The 23,272-nt window shown below is 38.4% G+C and overlaps 1 protein-coding gene across 1 annotated transcript in view; it reads right to left on the reverse strand.

Moving 5' to 3' along the window:
- Positions 1-23,272, reverse strand: part of LOC137632956 (dnaJ homolog subfamily B member 12) — a 61,562-nt gene that overhangs the window by 29,687 nt on the left and 8,603 nt on the right. The window contains exons 2-4 of the mRNA XM_068365091.1: positions 22,710-22,950; positions 20,680-20,825; positions 17,063-17,194 (exon numbers count right to left, since the gene is read on the reverse strand). Coding sequence (XP_068221192.1) covers positions 17,063-17,194; positions 20,680-20,825; positions 22,710-22,950 — 519 coding nt within the window. The remainder of the gene's footprint in view (positions 1-17,062; positions 17,195-20,679; positions 20,826-22,709; positions 22,951-23,272) is intronic.

The raw sequence follows: 23,272 nt of genomic DNA on the forward strand, positions 1-23,272 counted from the left end.
AGTTAAGAGAGGTTGGACAGCAAGATGGAAGAAAGGAACCTGGAACAAAGGTAAAGAAGAAGAATCTAAAGAAAGTCCGTCCCGCTAGGCGAAAGCAGTCGGCATAGAATTTAAGAAATGCTTACGGTGCAGTAACGGCCCTAAACCCCTAATGGTAGAAAATTTAAAAGCAATGAGAACTGAAATTGCAGTCATAGTGATGCTACAAATACCTTATTCAGCTCTGTGCTACCATTTAAAATGTTATTTTCATTAGTAAAATAAATTTTTGAATATACTTACCCGATAATCATGTAGCTGTCAACTCCGTTGCCCGACAGAAATCTACGGATGGGATACGCCAGCAATCGCTATACAAGAGGGGGGTGTACTCACCAGCGCCATCTGTGGTCAGGTACTGCAGTACTTCTTGTCAACACCACCTCAATTTTTCCTCGGTCCACTGGTTCTCTATGGGGAGGAAGGGTGGGTCAATTAAATCATGATTATCGGGTAAGTATATTCAAAAATTTATTTTACTAATGAAAATAACATTTTTCAATATTAATCTTACCCGATAATCATGTAGCTGATTCACACCCAGGGGGGTGGGTGAAAACCAGTGTACAAGTTAATCAAGAAGCTAAGTATCCCGTATTTCATATTATCAGTTATTCAAAATAACAAATGAAATTATAAGTACCTGGTAAGGAAGTCGACTTGAACCATTACTCTGCCTTTAATAAGTACGTCTTCCTTACTGAGCGCAGCGGTCCTCTTAGGAGGCTGAACAACTCTAAGGTGCTGAAGTATAAAGGGCTGCAACCCATACTAAAGGACCTCAACACAACCTCTAACCTAGGCGCTTCTCAAGAAAGAATTGACCACCCGCCAAATCAACAAGGATGCGGAAGGCTTCTTAGCCCACCGTAACAACCCAAAACAACAATAAAAGCATTCAAGAGAAAGGTTAAAAAAGGTTATGGGATTAAGGGAATGTAGTGGTTGAGCCCTCACCTACTACTGCACTCGCTGCTACGAATGGTCCCAGGGTGTAGCAGTTCTCGTAAAGAGACTGGACATCTTTGAGATAGAATGATGCAAACACTGACTTGCTCCTCCAATAGGTTGCATCCATAATACTCTGCAGAGAACGGTTCTGTTTGAAGGCCATTGAAGTAGCCACAGCTCTCACTTCGTGTGTCCTTACCTTCAGCAAAGCAAGGTCTTCATCCTTCATGTGAGAATGAGCTTCTCTAATCAGAAGCCTTATGTAGTAAGAAACTGCGTTCTTGGACATAGGCATCGAAGGTTTCTTGATGGCACACCATAAGGCCTCTGATTGCCCTCGTATAGGCTTAGACCTTTTAAGATAGTACTTTAGAGCTCTGACAGGGCAAAGAACTCTCTCTAGTTCGTTACCCACCATGTTGGAAAGGCTAGGAATTTCGAACGATCTAGGCCAAGGACGTGAAGGAAGTTCATTTTTCGCCAAAAAACCGAGCTGTAAGGAACATGTAGCTGTTTCAGATGTGAATCCTATGTTCCTGCTGAAGGCGTGAACCTCACTAACTCTTTTGGCTGTTGCAAGGCAGACGAGGAAAAGAGTTTTGAGAGTAAGGTCTTTGAAAGAGGCTGACTGGAGAGGTTCAAATCTAGGTGACATAAGGAACCTTAAGACTACGTCTAGATTCCAGCCTGGAGTGGACAAGCGACGTTCTTTAGAGGTTTCAAAAGATCTAAGGATGTCCTGTAGATCCTTGTTGGAGGAAAGATCCAAGCCTCTGTGGCGGAAAACTGCTGCCAACATACTTCTGTACCCCTTGATCGTAGTAGCCGAAAGAGATCTAACATTCCTAAGATGTAACAGGAAGTCAGCAACTTGGGTTACAGAGGTACTGGTAGAGGAAACTGCATTGGCTCTGCACCAGCTTCGGAAGACCTCCCACTTGGATTGATAGACTCTGCGAGTGGATAACCTCCTTGCTCTGGCAATCGCTCTGGCTGCCTCCTTCAAAAAGCCTCTAGCTCTAGAGAGTCTTTCGATAGTCTGAAGGCAGTCAGACGAAGAGCGTGGAGGCTTGGGTGTACCTTGTTTACGTGAGGTTGACGTAGAAGGTCCACTCTAAGAGGGAGAGTCCTGGGAACGTCGACCAGCCATTGCAGTACCTCTGTGAACCATTCTCTTGCAGGCCAAAGGGGAGCAACCAGCGTCAGCCGTGTCCCTTCGTGAGAGACGAACTTCTGAAGAACCCTGTTGATGATCTTGAACGGCGGGAATGCATACAGGTCGAGGTGGGACCAATCCAGCAGAAAAGCATCCACGTGAACTGCTGCTGGGTCTGGGATCGGGGAACAGTACAATGGGAGCCTCTTGGTCATCGAGGTAGCGAACAGATCTATCGTTGGCTGACCCCACAAGGCCCAAAGCCTGTTGCACACGTTCTTGTGAAGGGTCCATTCTGTGGGGATGACTTGACCCTTTCTGCTGAGGCGATCTGCCGAGACATTCATATTGCCCTGAATGAATCTCGTTACCAGCGTGAGTTTTCGACTTCTTGACCAAATGAGGAGGTCCCTTGCTATCTCGAACAGCTTCCTCGAATGAGTCCCTCCCTGCTTGGAGATGTACGCCAAGGCTGTGGTGTTGTCGGAGTTCACCTCCACCACCTTGTTTAGCAGGAGGGACTTGAAGTTCATTAAGGCCAGATGTACTGCCAACAACTCCTTGCAATTGATGTGAAGCGTTTCCTGTTCCCTGTTCCATGTCCCCGAGCATTCCTGTCCGTCCAAGGTCGCGCCCCAGCCCGAGTCTGATGCGTCCGAGTAGAGATGAAGATCGGGGGTCTGAACAGCTAAAGAGAGACCCTCCTTGAGAAGGATGTTGCTCTTCCACCACATTAGAGTAGTCCTCATCTCTTTGGTAACAGGAATAGAGACCGCCTCGAGCGTCATATCCTTGTCCCAGTGAGCTGCTAGATGGTACTGAAGGGGGCGGAGGTGGAGTCTCCCTAACTCGGTGAACAGGGCTAACGATGACAGAGTCCCTGTTAGACTCATCCACTGTCTCACCGAGCATCTGTTCTTCTTCAGCATGCTCAGGATGCACTCTAGGGCTTGGTTGATTCTTGGGGCCGACGGAAAAGCCCGAAAAGCCTGACTCTGAATCTCCATTCCCAGGTAAACGATGGTTTGGGAAGGAACAAGCTGGGACTTCTCTAAATTGACCAATAGACCCAGTTCCTCGGTCAAATCCAAAGTCCATCTGAGACTCTCCAGACAGCGACGACTTGTGGGGGCTCTTAAAAGCCAGTCGTCTAAATAAAGGGAGGCTCTGATGTCCGCCAAGTAGAGGAATTTCGCAATATTCCTCATCAGTCGCGTAAACACCAGAGGTGCCGTGCTTAGGCCAAAACACAGGGCTTGGAATTGGTACACAACCTCTCCAAAGACGAATCTCAGAAAAGGTTGGGAGTCTGGATGGATGGGAACGTGAAAGTAGGCGTCTTTCAGATCCAACGAGACCATCCAGTCCTCCTGCCTGACCGCTGCTAGGACCGACTTCGTCGTCTCCATAGTGAACGTCTGCTTGGTGACATAAGCATTGAGCGCACTGACGTCCAGCACCGGTCTCCAACCTCCTGTCTTCTTGGCCACCAGGAAGAGACGGTTGTAAAAGCCCGGGGATTGATGATCCCGGACTATCACCACTGCCTCCTTCTGTAACAGGAGCGACACCTCTTGATGTAACGCTAGCCTCTTGTCCTTTTCCTTGTAGTTGGGAGAGAGGTTGATGGGAGAAGTGGTCAGAGGGGGATTGCGGCAGAACGGAATTCTGTAACCCTCCCTTAGCCACTTGACAGACTGAGCGTCTGCACCTCTTCTTTCCCAGGCTTGCCAGAAGGTCTTGAGTCTGGCTCCTACAGCTGTCTGGAGAGGAGGAGAGTCAATGCTTGCTTTTCGTGGACTTGGCACCCTTCTTGGACCTGCCCCTGTGACCGTCTGGGCGGGTACTTCCTCGGCTGGGGGCTCTGCCACGAAAGGGCGGAATAAATCTGGTAGCAGGTGTATCAGCTGCGGTAAGTTCTCGGTACTGAAGGTACAACCTTAGCCTTGCGTGCTGAAGAGGCCACGAGGTCATGCGTATCCTTCTGTATAAGAGCTGCAGCCATCTCTTTGACTAGATCCTCAGGAAACAGGAACTTGGAGAGAGGAGCAAAAAGTAACTGTGACCTCTGGCAAGAGGTGACACCAGTAGAAAGGAAGGTGCAAAGTTGTTCCCTTTTCTTGAGGACTCCCGAGACAAACATAGAAGCAAGTTCGCCAGAACCATCGCGAATTGCTTTGTCCATACAGGACATGATCAGCATGGCCGAGTCTTTGTCAGAAGGGGCAGTCTTCTTGCTCAAGGCCCCCAGGCACCAGTCGAGGAAATTAAAAATTTCAAAGGCGCGAAAGACTCCCTTCAAGAAGTGGTCCAGATCAGAAAAGGTCCAGCAGACCTTAGAGCGTCTCATAGCTGATCTACGGGGAGAGTCAACCAAACTTGAGAAGTCAGCCTGGGCAGAGGCAGGGATCGCCAAGCCTGGTTCCTCTCCCGTGGCATACCAGACGCCCGACTTAGAAGTCAGCTTAGGAGGAGGAAACATAAAAGACGTCCTTCCCAGTTGCTGCTTGGAATGCAACCAATCCCCTAAAATTCTCAAAGCTCTCTTTGATGATCTAGCGAAGATAAGCTTAGTGTAGGCAGACTTAATAGGCTGCATGCCTAGAGAAAACTCGGATGGAGGAGAACGAGGGGTAGCAGAAACAAAGTGTTCAGGGTATAACTCTCTGAACAGCGTCAGGACCTTACGAAAGTCAATGGAGGGTGGCAACGACTTGGGTTCCTCCACATCAGAAGAAGGATCATCCAGGTGAGCAGCTTCATCCTCAGAAACCTCATCACCTGAGGGTTGAGAAGCGAGAGGTAACGATAAAGCGGTATGCTGAATGGTTGAATCCTGAAGAACGGGTGCATGCGCACTTGCGGATTCATCATCAAGTCTCTGCTGAAGAGGATGAGGGCTGGCAATGACAAAGTCATGAGGCTGGGATGAAGGAGGTTCTGCGGGGGTCTGAGGAGCAAGTGAGGTGAGAAGCGAATGCTGTAAGGCATGAGGCTCATGCTGCATAGACTGCGGTTCATGTTGAATGGGAAGAGGCTCATGCTGCGAAGAATGCGGTTGCTGCATGCGTTGAGGTGGCTGCCTCATAGCATGAGGCTCCTGCCTCAAGAGTTGCGCCTGCCTCAAGGGTTGAGGAGGTGGCTGCGCAGAGAGAGGCTCTTGCCTCAAGAGTTGAGGTTCTTGCCTCAAGGGTTGAGGTTCTTGCCTCAAGAGTTGAGGTTCTTGCCTCAAGAGTTGAGGTGCTTGCCTCGAGAGTTGAGGTTCTCGCCTCAAGAGTTGAGGTTCTTGCCTCAAGAGTTGAGGTTCTTGCCTCAAGAGTTGAGGTGGCTGCCGCAAGAGTTGAGGTTGCTGCCTCAAGGATGGTGGAGGTTGCCGCAACGCAAGAGGTTGCTGCCTCGAGGATGGAGGAGGTTGTCGCAACGCATGAGGCTCCTGCCTCAAGGGTAGAGGAGGTTGCTGCAAGGCATAAGGCTCCTGCTTCAAGTATTGAGGAGGTTGCCGCATAGCAAGAGGCTACATATGGGCTGTTGGACTCGCTCGGTCTGGACCTTACGCTTAAGAGGCCTTGAGACCTGGGTCCAGCGTTTCCTCCCGGAAACTTCTTCCGCAGACGAGGAAATTAAGGGCTCAATCGTCTGAGAGTGGAAGTGACGATCTCTATAAGATACGCCCGCAACCACTGAGGATACTACTGTGCGCCGATCAAGGCCTGCCGAACCCTTTTGCCCTTCGACATTGCTTCTCCCCTGGGCTTGGGAGCTTGCAAGAGGTCCCGGACTGGGAGGACGACTGGCACGCACAGAAGTATCCTCATGCGCAACACTGACACTGACACTAGGCACAGCACTGGCACTACCACTTCCCACTGCACTTTTCACTTTAAGTTCCTTGACATCTGCCAAGAGAAACTTGTGGTCACTCACTACAGACTCCACCTTATCACCTAAAGCCTGAATGGCACGTAACACATCCGACATATCAGGCTGAGCACTAGTAATAGGTTCGGGGGTCACCACTACAGGGGAAGGAAAAGGTTGAGGATCATGGGGGGAGGAATAAACCAAAGAGCGAGAAGAACTCCTCCTAACTCTCTCCCTCTCTAACTTAGCCGTATACTTGAGGAATTCATTAAAATCGAATTCCGAAAGCCCGGCACATTCCTCACATCGATCTTCCAACTGACAGGATTTTCCCCTACAGTCGGAACAAACGGTGTGAGGATCAACCGAGGCCTTCGGAAGACGCCTATTACAAGTCCTAACACTACATCGTCTTTGTCTAGGAGCTTGAGAATGGTCGGACATCTTGGATCAGAGAACAGTCAAGGGGGGTTTCCAAATTAAAGCAAAAATCGTTATACCATAAATCAAAATCAATCCAAAAGCTATCTAAGCTAAGGGAAAAGCTTCCTGTATAGCGAAAGCTAAATTTCAGAGCAATACTTCACCAAAACCGTGAACAAAGACTCCAAAATCAAGAGCGTATCCATGTAGGTCTTGCCGGCGGCACGACAGAGGAAAAATTGAGGTGGTGTTGACAAGAAGTACTGCAGTACCTGACCACAGATGGCGCTGGTGAGTACACCCCCCTCTTGTATAGCGATCGCTGGCGTATCCCGTCCGTAGATTTCTGTCGGGCAACGGAGTTGACAGCTACATGATTATCGGGTAAGATTAATATTGAAAAATGTGCCATGAGATGTGTAGTGAGGGGTACCTCCATACAGGGCAGACCAAGACAATATTTTTGTGTCACAGGAATATTATGAAGGGTTTGCTTTAATCAAGCAAAATGCCAATTAAGAATGACAAATGCTAGCAACAATTTAAGATCAAATATTGAATCTTACGATTAAATTTCCAAAAGGGATAAGCATCCAAGACTTGATTTTTTTATTGGCTGAAATTACAAGTTATATAGAACATGCATAACTGTTAGTTATGCATTATCTACAACCAACGATTATTCAGAGAAAAAATTGTGACAAACATGAAGTGAAAAAGGTACTGGAATCTGTGTGTGATATTCTAAACGAGACAAAATCCAAGGATTGCTTTCATCTAATTTGTTACAATCAAAATCATAATTCCATTGCTTTCCCTTTAATAAAGATGAGTTTAATAGATTACTGGGGATTATTCTCAAGCATGACAATATGTGATATGGCAACAGTGATGCAGCTTTGGCAGTGTTTAGTCAATAACATTTCATTCAGAGCTTTCATGGGATCAGATCACAGGTTTCAACATTCATATTGGCTATAAACAAATAAAAGAGAATACTGAACCGGTAATTCATACCTTCACACTTTTTAAATTCATTACTTTTAAATAACCTAACTTATATTTGAAAAAATATGTACACATAAAATTAATAAAAAAGTAATTAACCATCCTCTGAGATTACATCTCAGAAATCAATTCACTAAAATTTTAATATTCTTTAGAAGATATGAGATAACCCCAATCATAAAAAAAAATATATATTTATAATCTTAAGACACCAGGTAATACAATGTTAGGAGCATGGGCAATCTTGTCAATGTAACCATATCTTAAACTGAAATACATACATATACCAAGGCACTTCCCCCAATTTTGGAGGGTAGCCGACATCAAACAAACAAAAAAGGGGACCTCTCCTCTCTACGTTCCTCCCAGCCTGACAAGGGACTCAACCGAGTTCGGCTGGTACTGCTAGGGTGCCACAGCCCACTATCTCGAACACATTCAATTTCTGTCTCTCCGTCACTTTCATTCCCCACAACTCCGATCCATACATCACAGTTGGTACAATCACTTTCTCATACAGATCTCTCTTTACATTCATGCCCAACCCTCTATTTTTTACTACTCCCTTAACTGCCCCCAACACTTTGCACCCTTCATTCACTCCCTGACGTACATCTGCTTCCGCTCCACCATTTGCTGCAACAACAGACCCAAAGTACTTAAACTGATCCACCTCCTCAAGTAACTCTCCATTCAACATGACATCCAACCTTGCACCACCTTCCCTTCTCGTACATCTCATAACCTTACTCTTACCCACATTAACTCTCAACTTCCTTCTCTCACACACCCTTCCAAATTCTGTCACTAATCAGCCAAGCTTCTCTTCCGCGTCTGCAACCAGTACAGTATCATCCGCAAACAACTGATTTACCTCCCATTCATGGTCATTCTTGTCTACCAGTTTCAATCCTCGTCCAAGTACTTGAGCATTCACCTCTCTCACCACTCCATCAACATACAAGTTAAACAACCACGGTGACATCACACATCCCTGTCTCAGCCCCACTCTCACCGGAAACCAAAAGCCCACTTCAGGCATTATCTAAGGTTATTTCAGTTTATGTGCAAGAGAAAATGCATCCGTCGAAGGATAGCATGCTCCTCCAAGATAGATATGTGGAGCGTACCATTCTCTCTTCTCTCTAGCAAAAATGAGGAAGAGGCTTAAAGCTAGAGAGAAGAGAGAATGGTACGCTCCACATATCTATCTTGGAGGAGCATGCTATCCTTCGACGGATGCATTTTCTCTTGCACATAAACTGAAATAACCTTAGATAATGCCTGAAGTGGGCTTTGCATGACACAATTAGAAAAATTAAAGGTACTTTGAAGATTCCTTTTAGCCCTGAGCACATTGCTTATCACATTTACTCTTCAACTTTTCAATATGTCCAATTTCTTCCTCATAATCATACTTCAATGTTTATCAGATTCACAACTAACCCATTTGTAATCCTGTTCAGTCTATTGATGACGACATTGTGAAGCTGTTTTGTATCAAGAATACTGTAACTGCAACAGGTATCTTACATAGCAAAGCTCATAAATACTGTTAATTATTCTGGTTGTCAAACCCCCTTCAGGAGTACATTAACACAAGAATCAAGTTAAGCTTGGATGACATCTATAATTACTCAAAGGTAGTCTTACCCGTTGATATTTATCCTTTCAACTCTAGTATTTTGAAGGTTATGCTCAATGAAAAAAAAGGATACAATCAGGATTCACTACTTCAGTATATGCATTACCCAAAGTTAACACTACTGCTCTAATAGTGTTCTTTACATATTTGGAAAAATTGATATCAATATCATGGACCAGTTATCTAAAACAAGAAACCCTATAACAAAAGAGTAAAAAGCATACTAAAATAATTACTAAAGACATTCTCAGTCTAAATTATAATGGATAATGGTATCAATGTTCAAAATTACTGAAAACATTTCCTGTCAAAACTATAACGAATTCCCTAAGGATGTTCCTTATTCAATACTGTACAGTATTTTGAGAATAACATTTCGTATCGATCTCATCAATATGAATTTCTCAATGAGCTCCAGACTACTGTACTTATTATTATTATTACTATTATTACTTGCTAAGCTACAACCTTAGTTGGAAAAGCAGGATGCTATAAGCCCAAGGGCCCCAACAGGGAAAATAGCCCAGTTAGGAAAAGAGACAAGGAAAAATAAAATATTTTAAGAACAGTAACATTAAAATAAATATCTCCTATATAACCTTTAACAAAACAAGAGGAAGAGAAATACAATAGGATAGAGCCTGCGTGTACCCTCGAGCAAGAAAATTAACCCAAGACAGTGAAAGACTATGGTACAGAGGCTATGGCACTATCCAGGACTAGAGAACAATGGTTTGATTTTGGAGTGTCCTTCCCCTAGATGAGCTGATTACTATAGCTAAAGAGTCCCTTCTACCCTTACCACGAGGAAAGTGGCTACTAAACAATTACAGTGCAGAAACCCATTGGGTGAAGAAGAATTGTTTGGTAATCTCAGTGTTGTCAGGTGTATGAGGACAGAGGAGAATCTGTAAAGAATAGGCCAGACTATTCAATGTATGTGTAAGTAAAGGGCAAATGAACCATAACCAGAAAGATCCAATGTAGTATTGTCTGGCCAGTGAAATGACTCCATAAATCTCCAGTGGTAGAATCTCAAAGGGTGGCTGGTGCCCTGGCCAACCTACTACCTATACAGAACACACAAAACTGTCAGCAACTACAAGAAGGAATCATCCGAGCAACCCATCTTTAGATTCATACTTAGAATACTGAGTAACTATCCCTGTTTCTAAAAAAAAAAAAAAAAAAAAAATTACTTACCTTGTATTTCGACAATCAAATTATACTAATTTGAATGATATTCCTCTTCTTTTTATGAAGTGTTGGCAAATAACTGTGTACCTCAAGACTAAATCACAATGCTATTGTATTCTTTTTACTTGTTTAGATCTCAGACATTCATTTCTTGATTCGTATGTTTATTTTGTAGATTTTTACCTCCCCAAGAATGACTGAATGAATTATTGGTAATTATCTGGCATCATAACATCAATGGTCATTGATGCCCACTGGAGTATGACTGATATGAATTAGTAACTTGTGATAAAAATTTCAAATATTCAAGAAGGTATAACTTAGCAGTAAAACATTCAAGATTTTATAAACCTTTTAAAACAACTTCTTTGTTGAGTTTGCACATACTTCATTAATAAAGGGCAAAATCATACTTATACACCTTGCATGGGATATATTTTCTACTCCACTCCTGAATATTGTATTATTTAATTGGTGGAAACTTTTTTGTTTTTATGCTGAATGCAGAATTTATAAAATCAGTAATAGACTGTTAACTCTAGCATCACTCAAAACATTTACCTATAACCAAAAAAATAGGTCTCCCTTGTTCCCAAAACCCTAACTTCATACACGCAAAATAAAAGTACAGTCAGCACCAAGTAAATTCTTTACTAATACACTTCCTTTCCTATTATTTTATATCATCCTTAATCTTTGGCTGCAAACTCACCATTGAATTACAATTACCAAAACACTGGATTTAACCAGTCAAACAATGTTAATCATGTGACGAATGTCCAAATTGAAAGCATGTGTTAAAAAAAATGTAAAAATAACTCCTAAAAAGACAATGACCTACTCTTAAAAGGTAAAAGTAAAGTCTTAAATCTTCTACAGCCTTGTAAAAAAAAGGGAACATTTCCAAATCTTTAAATGCGGACAAATCATACATTTAAATTTTTTTTTTTTCAATCAAATCAAAATAATTTCGACCAAATGAATTTGCTTATAATTTCTGAAACAGCCTTGATTAATTAAAATGAAAAATTTTATTTCAAATTAAAAGATTCCGAGCAAATTGACATGTGAACTAAAGTTGGTAACACAATACATTCATACAATAACACCAAGCCTTAATTAACATTTAAATTTCACAGTTAAATAAACCAAAATGCACAAACCAGAGGATGATTAATATAACTGCGACAGTTAATTTAGTGCTGGCAATCTCAACTACTTTGTAAAAACAAAGACGCACACTAAATTGGATTTAGAATCCACTGGGATGTATCCAGGGTCTAAAATTAACCAGCAAACAAAGCAAAACTACCTAAAAAGGGACTGCTGACCTGCTCTTGTAAGGGTCATTCACTTCTTTCACAGGCCAGAAGGGATCAAACTTATCCTTCTGCAACAGCGCGACCAAAATGCAGAGCCAGAAAGTAAACAACAGCAATAGCATCAGTTGCACGAACATTTGAATGTAGTGTATTATCATGCCAATAAAAGTCTGCACCATTGCTTGTTTTGACGTCTTCTGGGGGCCTGCAACAAAAGAACAGTTTCGCAGCAGCCCCAAACTAAGCTAAGCAACACAGGATGCCATTCATTGAAAATTTACTAAGCTCTGGATTTTCTAAATTAAAAAAATGGCATCAAGTTAATTTAAGTGTTATTACAAATACAGAACTAACACTAGCAGTTACTAAAAGACTCCTACACTGTATTAATCAGCCACAATTCATCATACCAGACAGCAATACTATATTTTCTACCGTGATTATGAAACTTGTTCACGTGATACTGGTAATCAACCATGTTACATGCAGTCAAATATACATTCAAAAACATTGACACAACTCAGAAATTGAAACAGAGGAAAGTGACTATTGAAAATCTTTTGCCCCTTTACAACAATTTATCATGGCAAGGAATCTTTTTATGAACCAATAAAAACTTTCTCTGCACAAAAGACTTATTTTCTAAAACTCAAGATTTATAACAAACAATTATTATTATTATTAATTGCTAAGCTACAACCCTAGATGGAAAAGCCGAACGCTATAAGACTGAGGGCTTCAACAGGGGAAATAGCCCCTCAATTGGCAAAGTCTGCGACTAATATTTTCACGACCCTTAATAAACTATGCTGAACCAACACTGGAAATAGTGTGCCCAATATAAAGCAACAGCTAACCTTTTCTCCTTTTGTAAGATTTGCTGATAAACAATGTAAAGAAATGATGACTTTTCAGTTGTCAGAAATATCTTCCTTCTCGACAATTTATGCCTCATGTATTCTTTAAGGACATATACTCCATCAGTCAAAATAATAAAAAAAAATAAAAAAATGGAGAACCTCTACAAAAATAAAATTTACTTCATCACAGCACCATTAATCAGATGTAGCACTGCCTAGCTTTCCCAGAGGGGAAAATCCTAGTCTAGTACTGCAGAGTCTTCCAGAACTTGAGTGACAAGTTAGTGTGACTGGGTTTTCCACATTCACAGAAATAAAGGCAATACAGTATACGATTAATGAGTTTATATAAAAAAAAGTTTTTATATAATAAAATAGCATTATTTAATGCAAGAACCATTCAAATATAATCAACAATGCACCCATGCTTAAAATATCACAAATTTTTAAGTAATTTGTATTTTTTCTAACATACTTACCTAGAACTACCTTCTTAGGAGTTACTGGTAACTCTACCTAACCGACCAGCTTTTTGTATAGTTTACCCTCTTTCCCGAACTAACTAGATCCATTCAAATATAATCAACAATGCACCCAAGCTTAAAATCAGTAAATTAGGTATATTAAAAAAAAAAAAAAAAAAAATCATGGACACTTCAATTCAAAATCAAGCATGGCCAATAACCCAGAAAAAAACATAGCATAAAAGATTCAAGGCAATGACTCTGAGACTTCTGTTAAAATCAATTATGGACTATTGATTAGCAATAAAGTGTACCTCAACCTATTGAAAGATTATCCTGTCTATGTACCAGTTACTTCTTTCAAACAACTAATACTTATAGTTTCTAAAGTCTACGTCTACTTCAAAATCTAAGAGACTATCTAATTCCAAAACTATCATATATCATATAAAAATTCTGCGATAGGACTTGATAATTTCTTAGTATATTTGGATACGGATACTCCAAAGAGATCTATAAATTTCCATACCTAGTTACAGCATTTATTACTTCCGCTCGGTAATTCATTAGCAAAATAGCAATTACTGTTTTCACTCAAACACACGATATAAATCTCTTTAACCCTTACAACTACATGAAACTTCTCCAACATCTGTACATCTAATTTGTTTCCAATACGATTGAAGTAGCAATCAAGAAACCTGGATATTGCTCAACATATAGCCATCATTTAATCTTATGGAATGTTTAAACCTTAACTGGTGGAGAGAGAGAGAGAGAGAGAGAGAGAGAGAGAGAGAGAGAGAGTTAATATTTCTCAAATATCTACAGGAGCAAAACATAATTAAGCTAGATACAGAGAGAGAGAGAGAGAGAGAGAGAGAGAGAGAGAGAGAGAGAGAGAGAGAGAGAGTTAATATTTCTCAAATATCTACAGGAGCCAAACATAATTAAGCTAGATACAGAGAGAGAGAGAGAGAGAGAGAGAGAGAGAGAGAGAGAGAGAGAGAGAGAGAGAGAGAGAGAGTGTGTTAACATTTCTCAAATATCTACAGAATCCCAACATAATTAACCTAGGCATCTAGCTGATAGCCATCTACACCCTTTGTTGTCAGTCAGCTGAGATTCCTCACACTTGTATTGTATCAAGAATTCCTACAGATATTTCTAGATTGAAATGATTTCAAAATTAATTAATTCATTTTCATTGTGCTTTGTGCTTATCAAACAAATTATTTATAGCATGCACAGGTTTTTATTTTTGAAAAATCTTAAAAAATGAAGGTACTGATCAAAGGGAATTATTGTTAACAGCCACCAAAAAATTATATACTGAACTGTAAATTGATTACTGTATATCTCATAAATCATAATGCATTTCTTCCCTTCAACTTTTTGATCTATTAACGATTAGAGAATTCAATGCAACTAACTATCTCGGATTGATTAACTTCAAGTTCTTTGGCATCGTGACATCAAAGGTCACTAAAGGCAAACTAATTCAAAACAATTTGCTATGGACAAATAGCATCCTATAATACATTTAAGTCACTGATAATCCAATTTTAGATATTTGGCTAAAAAAGAAAAAAAAATTATTTTGCAAACAGAGAAAGTCATACTATAGTTATAACAGAATTCTATTTTTTTCTTCCCAATCACACTTCTGCACATACTTTATAAATAGAAAAAATATCCAAAATACTGGTAATTAAAATCTTCCCTTTTGACATGACTCATTCCCACAAAACCAGTATTTCACATAATATCTGGGGAGCCTTACGCTACATTCAACCTTTTACATGGGGCATTCATCAAGTACATTTGGCAACCTCATGAGTGATACCTTCTAACTCAATCTTAGTTTCTTGTCTACTACACTTTGTATAGACAACAGACAACCAATACTCATTAATACCAATGTATCCATTTTTTAATACAAAGTCATTCATGAATATTCCTCAGCAATAACCTCCACTAAATAACTTACGGAGATGAATTCACTGTAATATCTAATAAAAGTGTGAAGTATATTGCATTGCCAAGGTGGAATTTGACATACTTAAACAGGGACACAAAAAAAATAAACATGATACTTTTTTCAAATCTTGGAGTTCATTCCACCAAACCCACTACAATTGGAACAGAGCATCCATTATGAATGACTGCACGGCTTCCGTTACTTATATCACATCTGCTACTTTTATCACACCCCAAGTATAGTGCATAAAAGCAAGCTAGAAATAAAACTACAGTAAAGTATATACAACACAAAAATTTATATTGAAAATCTTTATTATAAAAAATAATTGAAACAAATGGAAACTCAACTAATAGAGCTATAAGCTATTAATGAAGGTGATGGGGTAAAGATTCTTAAGGGATATTAGTCAAGAAATTATGTCATTACCTTTATTGAGAAAATATTGAGTGTCCAGACTCCCAACCTATTTCTTCTTTCCTCTGGGCACTATGTTATCTAACATATGTAAATGCATTAAAATAAAACTTGCCTGGGGCTAAGGAAAGATCTATGATTTTCCATGCTAAAACTTTTACCTACATGAACATCCACATTGTGGTAAACTCGACAATTAACTTTCTTGAATCAGTAAGAAACAGGGTCTATCACTTCTATACTTCCTACCAGCAAATACTCCTCGTTCCATCTTTATTTCATGCATTTTCCTCCTAGTATTTTTCTTATGATAACGTAAACTAGAATATCTTATGCTTATCATCCATGTCACTTCCTTAGTTTGTAAAAGCAACAATCAATAAAAATGCTCATAAATTTCATATTTCCTGTTTTATTTGAAAAATAATTTCTGGGTATCTAATGTGAAAAATAATTCCAAGGAATCTAAAGTGCAGTATCTCAGCTATAGCTACTAATCTTATATAGAGCCATCTTACCACCTGTGCCATAGTAACAGATAACTAAATAACCAAGAAGGGAGATGTAATGTCTCCATTAGAGGATCAGTGAGGCTAGCAATGATTAAATGAATGGTTGTACTAAATAAAGTACAAGTAAGAGAGTGATATTGCATGAAAATTATGACACTAAATTGTTTCAAGGTTAAACATTTACAGTAACGAGTTCTCTCCCATCTTGTAATCTTTCTGCTATATTCCCAATCTAGTCTAGACCTTATCTATTCTCTATCTCCATGACTTTCTGACGTTTCCTACTCACTGGTGCCATAATCCTTCTACATCTATTCTACCGTTAACTAATTTCGAATGAACAGGGGATAATTAATAGGTTGTTGTGGATGAATTACAGAATTCATATCTTACTTTTAGTTCACTGTAAGATACAAGACATGCTGAATATCGTCACCCTCATAAACTAACTCCATAAGTCATTTTTTCCACTTGTTGGGAAATAAAAAAAAAAACCTTCTCATTTCCTAATTCTATATATCATTGTGTTGAGCTTCAATTAACAAATTCTAATTCACAAACTCTTCCATTAAGAATTTGTGAATTGAAGCTCTAGACAATGATATAAAGAATTAGGAAATGAGGAGGTTTTTTTTATTTCCCAACAAGTGGAGAAAATGACTTAGGCAGTTAGTTTATGAGGGTGACGATATATTCAGTGTTAATATATGCAATATTATATTTAGTTCAATTTCCTATAACGTTTGAGAGCAGACTAAAGTCAACAAGAGAGATTCAAATAGAACTCATAATTATGAAGTAAAATTACAAGAAAAATAGTTTTGCTTACTTACGACTTACCAGTATTGGAGAAACCAAAATCAACTAACAAACCTTCCAGCTCATACAACTCAGGAAAATATTCTTGTTCCACACTGAACATGAGCTTCATCTTTAACATTTAATAGGACAACTAATAAAATTAACATACTCATAGGAAATTAATAAGGAAGTAATTGTACTTAAAATTCTACAATGACATCTTTGTAGTTAGCAGTATAGCATAACATAGAGAGCCTTGTAAAATCATGCACAAAGCCTGAACATACGAAAGGGAACATCAAACATCTGCCCTTCCCGACTCTTGATGACAATCACATGACACAGAGACAGAAAATCATGCAAGAGCTCCGAAATACATAGGAATGTAACATAACAGAAGCAAACTTCTTGGCATAAGAACATACCTTCGTATCCCCTAGTGAAGTCGTGACGATAAGTGTTTCTATGTTGGGTTGTAGAGGTTTCTTCTGGACCGTATAAATCATACTGCTTTCTTTTTTCAGGATCACTCAAGACAGCAAATGCATTTCCTACGGCTGGAAATTCAAGGTATTTTCATGAGTAGAATCAGTAGAACTTCAAAAGTTCAAAGTTCAAAGTTGGAGTAAATGCTTTTTTGTTGACCAGGCGGACATGAGTCTTTTTATAGTTTATTTATGACATATTTGTTTTTGATGTTGTTAATAGTTTATATATGACATGTCTGTTTTGACGTTGTTACTTATTTTAGAATGATTTATTGTTAATTTGTTCTCTTCATTTATTTATTTCCTTATTTCCTTTCCTCACTGGGCTATTTTTCCCTGTTGGAGCCCCTGGGCTTATAGCATCTTGCTTTTCCAACTAGGGTTGTAGCTTGGATAGTAATAATAATAATAATGATCTTCTTTATGTTGGTAAATCTTGATCCTAAAACTACTGTACTGATCCTATAATCTCAACTAATAAAATTACCATTTGAGCCAACTCATGGAGTACAGTTGTCTTTCAGAAACCTATAATCATAGTTATTATTACTATCCAAGTTACAACCCTAATTGGAAAAGCAGAATGCTACAAGCTAAAGGGCTCCAACAGGGAAAGCTGCAAAGGATGAATAGGAAATAGAAAAGCAATGAATATATAAACTATATGTGAGGAAATTTGAAAAAATAAAATTATTTCAGTTTAAATTATAAATCCAAAATATGTTTTCTGTGGTTACATGTCTATCCTGCACTACCTTGCTAGGCACTAAAACATTTTATATTCACATGACTGGAGCAATAAGAAAAGTCATACTTAGGATAAGAGATGCGGGTTCAAGTATGTGGGGTAAGATGTTTAAAAAGGTGAGTGGAGACCCTACTATTTGCAACTGATACAAAGCTAGATGGCGATGGTATCAATAAACTACATAATTGGACAATATTTGTGATCAAAATATTGAAAGTGCACGTTAGGAAGAGCAAGATATATAGGATATATAAAAGACACAGTAAAGTGAATGTTAGCACTGATGGTGAAATGGCCTTTTCTTGTAGATATTTAAAGGTATATGAAACAGTTGATAGTAGGATTAGAAAGAGCAAACTTACCAAACAAGTAAAGCAAGGGTATCCAAAAGGTTTGACACCTTAAAAGTACCCTTAGATGCAATTTTGGTATAAATTAAAGAATTGCTGACCTAACTCTATGGAATTCAAGTGTAAATGTTGAATGCAAATCTGAAATAGAACTATAAAGTGATTAGCCAAGTACACGAGGAGTATGGAAGGATAAAATGAGAAGAATGAAGATATGCAACAAATGTTTAAAAATGTTTATGTATAACAAAGAGAGAGAGAGAGAGAGAGAGAGAGAGAGAGAGAGAGAGAGAGAGAGAGAGAGAGAGAGAGAGAGTTGTGTGTGTATGTCTGTGTGTTTTGCAAGGACAAGGATTCTTGATGTCTCAAAGAATTTTTAGTCCATACGCAGAGACTCAATTTGCTCTTTGATACAGCAATTTAGTTTAAGCATTTAGTGCTCTTATAATCTTGTCTAACTTATTCTTGAACTCGTTTACTATGTTACTGTTTACTACATCCGCTGGAAGTCTATTCCAAGTATTTGCTATTTTGTATATAAAGAAACTGCCACATTGAGTGATGATGTATCTTTTTAATTCCAGTTTGTATTCCTTACCTCTGGACTGATTTGTGCTAAGCCTGAATAGATTGTTGTAATCTACATTTGTTATTCCTTTAAGAATTTTGAATGCTTCTTTTAACTGTTTCCTTAGTTGTGAGTTTGTGGATCAAACAAGTTTCAAAAAGTGCCTTAGTGTTGGAACTAGTTTGGTAACCTTAGCTTATATTGCTTCCACTCTATCTATATTCTTCTGAATACTTGGAGCCCAGAATTGGACTACATATTCTAGATGGGGTCTTACTAGTGATGTATACAGCTGTAGTACAGTGTCTTTGTTTCTGTATTTGAATTATTTCTTTATGTAGCCTACTAGTTTCTGTGCTTTCTTTTCAGCTTTTATGCTCTTTTTAGTGAACTTCAAACCCTTGCTGATAATAATACTGAGATGTTCCTCTTGGTCCACACTTTCCATTTCATTACCCAGCCGTGAGTAATCTGACTATGGGTTACTATAACCTATGTGCATGAGTTTACATTTCCCACAGTTGAATGGTATTTTCCATTTTCTGGACTATTCTCCTAGCTTCAAAATATCCTCTCTTAAGGCTTCATTGTTTGTTGAGTTCGCAGCATTTATGCATAATTTAGTATCGTCGGCAAATTTGGTTATTCTACCAGTTAATTCTAAATCGTTATTGAGAGAGAGAGAGAGAGAGAGAGAGAGAGAGAGAGAGAGAGAGAGAGAGAGAGAGAGAGAGAGTGTGTGTGTGTGTCACAGTAAGCATAAGCCCTGCTATTATTATTGAAGTTCACAGTGATATTCATACTTTAACTGTTGAATCATGATGAAGGTTGCAAAGAAAATTTCAAAATAACAGTGGACTGCCACATAAATTTTTTTCCATGCACTCTTCCCCTCTCTTGATAAGACATTTCCTTGCCAATACTTCTTCCACACTACCTATTGAGTATTCTAAATAAAAACCTCAACTTCCTCAAAGCATATTCAAATCATATATTGCTTTCACTTATTAATAACTCTCAAAACACCTTGACTAATCCTTAATCCTTCTACCCTATATATGTATCTCAAAATTTAAATTCTTCTTATATTACCTAGCTATAGCCTCTGTACCATGATCTTCTACTGTCTTGGGGTAGAATTCTCTTGCTTGAGGGTACACTCGGACACAGTACAGTATACTATAGCAATTCAGTATTTGAAAAAAATCAATCATCCTACATTCCTTTCATCACTCATTTTCTTATACAACAAATTTGCAAATATCTTACATCATTTCTCATACATTTTGCATCACTCCACAAGGAAAGACACCAAACATCAATGAAGATAACATAATCCTGGTCTTGTGCAAACATACACATTTAAATGCAAAATTCACATTAATATCTAAATTTTCAACAGGTTCAGCAATTCACCACCTAAAACAAATTCTAAAGAGCCTCCCATTTGCTACTCAACTGATCCTATCTGAAAACCTGATGAGCAAATCAATTTATTGCCTTCAATCTACAGAGAGTAACGATGATTATATCAAAGAAATTGCTCTTCCTGGCATCCATCAAGAGTGAAAAGTATAATTGCCATTGTGACCTGGGTAAGACACTTTTTATTTATGAGACATTTTCTCACACCAATAGATCCAAAACCTTTTAGTATAGGTAACTATGCCTCGATATACAATACAGTATATCTAGTACATTAGATCATTAATATTTCCTAAGCCAGCAATATTAGGTAGTACAGCTTAATAACACTGCAGTAGCAATGATTCTTAATAACTACCTATCTAATACAGTACATGAGTAAAAGGGCAACCATGCGTTCATAAAATGATATATTTGATAATGATGTACTAAATACACAAACACAAGTACAGACAGCACTCACCCTTAAAAGCTTCACTAGCCCCAGGTGCCTTGTTTTTGTCTGGATGGAATTGAAGTGCTAATTTACGATAAGCTTTCTTTAGGTCATTATCTGTCGCTTCCTTCGTGACCCCTAAAATTTCATAATAGTCTTTGCACTTCCTACATCTGTAAAGCAATAAATTGGTGTCAAGTCATAAACAAGAATTCAAATCTCTAATAAACAATCATATAGTTTTGGGATTGGTATCCAATTGTACAGATCTAAAGCATATGAAAAAAGGGAACAACTTTTGAACATATCACATTCGCGTTACCTTTCAAATGATGTTCCCACAATGATTTTAACCTTTTTAGAGAGTCTTCCTACTGGTTTTCATTTTGTCCACCAGGTGGGACCCTTTTATTCATTGGTTACGCTGCAGTTTTCTTGACAGCAATTGCTCTTCCATATCATAGAAAGTTTTAAACGTTTATCTAATTTCCTCCCATTTGTTCATGGGGCAATTTACTTATTTCTTTGTCCTTTTTTAATGCAATTATAACAAGGTGTAATTGGTCTTTTTGTAATACTCTTATCCCACTTATTGAGCCTTCAAAAGACCGCAATAGTCCTTCGTATTCTTCATTCTTACCAATTCTGTGACCCCTGATAAGCAGACTTTTGTAAAGTATAGTATAGAGTTCATTGACTAAGCTAAACTTAAACCATTTACCCTTTGCTTTTTCCCCCCCACAGGATGAACATACAACTTCAACTCTAAAGTCCTGCATAACTAAATTTCTAGTGTTCAAAGTCTTATATTGTACTACCAGTATGTAGTACAGTAACTATCAGAAACACTTGCTTTTCTAAATATGTATACAGCATACAGATTTTCAGGACTTATTCCTAGGAGCTTTCTTATTTCCAATTTTAGATTTCCTTCTTACTCTCCTATAGAGTAATTATATTTTTTCATCAAATACTTTAGCAATTATCTTTTTGTTCATCTACTATCATGATTTTTTAAATATTGCATTCTTCTTAATATGTAATGTTTATTGCTTTCTTAGCCACTATTATTACACTATTGGGTGAAAACACCTTGATCAAGTGCCATCAGTTCTTTTCATAAGCTTCAATTTATCTGCATGACTAGTTTCTCCTAACTTGGAACTGCATTTTTTGCTTGGTTACTCATGGCATCCAATTATTTATTCATCTCTGTGAAATTTTACATTGAGTCAATTTTGGTCACCACTCGTGAGACGTGAGATACAGTAACTTTGTCAATCTTTTCAAGGTATTGACATGCAACCGATTCTATTACATTTCTGAAGGGTGTTTATGGGACCAAATCTATTACAGTACATTCCTCACACATAATACAATGCACCTGGATACCAATCCTGCTTCATTATGATGTCTATAGTTAACACATTATAAACTCTCCCCTTCTTCTAATTTCCATTTTTTAATGTGCCACAAACATTAGTCTCGATGTTCATGGTTTATATTTCACAGTATTTCATCACACTTTCAGAGTAATCACTCAGTCATAATATTACCTCCTCCAACACACTTTCATTTTGGTTTGTCTATGTTTTAAATATACTTTTATATTGTATTTTATTATAACTTTCATAAACAACTATCTGGTCATCATGTATTTTTTCACTTAGTTTCACCATATCAAAGGGGCTCCTTTTTAACATATTCCTACTACAGTAGCTACAATGCTCAGTAAGAGAACTTAACATACACTATTAATAATATTCTAAGGTCATAGCTCTTTTTTTTATACATAGTTATAGCCTCAGTATTGTGGAGAACTGAAATCATCTGTCAAAAGCTTCAAACACATGTATAACATGCTGGCATTGACTGTCTCCTTTCTATTATGCAGTGCATCCAATAATAATCTACTGATTGCAGTAATATCAAACTGAATATACAGACCCATTAATACTCCATCGACCACAGTTACTAATATTGCACCAAATATTTCCTATAAAACAGGCCCAAAGAAAGCAGAAACTTGGACACACAAAGAGACACACTTCAATTACCTCTTAACTGCATCAAGCTGATCTGAAGTATATTCCCCAGTAGCTGTCTGAGAATTACTGCCAGCAGTACTGGACTTTTCGTCGTTAGTCGATAATTTTCGTCGGCGTACGTTTTCACTAGAACTGCCTCCTCCTCCACTTCTTCCTCCCCCTCCATCACCCTCTCCGCCAGCAGTACCATTGCTGTGTGGACTGTGATCGGCTGTACTTCCATTAAGGCGATTCAGCAAGTCTAAAAATTCTGGAAATAACAAATTCATATATAAACATTCAAGTCACAGATATAACCTATATCACAAAAGTCTTAACCCTTTTACCCCCACCATAAGGTTAAATTTCGAGCACATTTTGCTATATATTTTTTTTAATTGCTCTAACAGGTTTAATTTTTGTCCTAGAGAGGTCAGGTTGGTCTCATTCTTTTGGAAAATGCCTGAAGTTTCTCATAAAATTATCAAAAATATATAAAAACATGTAATTAAGTGTTTTGCAAGAATGTACCGGTACGTCCTTTTGGGGTGAAAGGGTTAATACAGCATGGCAACTATAATTGGTTAAAAATA

This window comes from Palaemon carinicauda, chromosome 42 (assembly GCF_036898095.1).
Source record: "Palaemon carinicauda isolate YSFRI2023 chromosome 42, ASM3689809v2, whole genome shotgun sequence".
NCBI classification, from domain to species: Eukaryota; Metazoa; Arthropoda; class Malacostraca; order Decapoda; family Palaemonidae; genus Palaemon; species Palaemon carinicauda.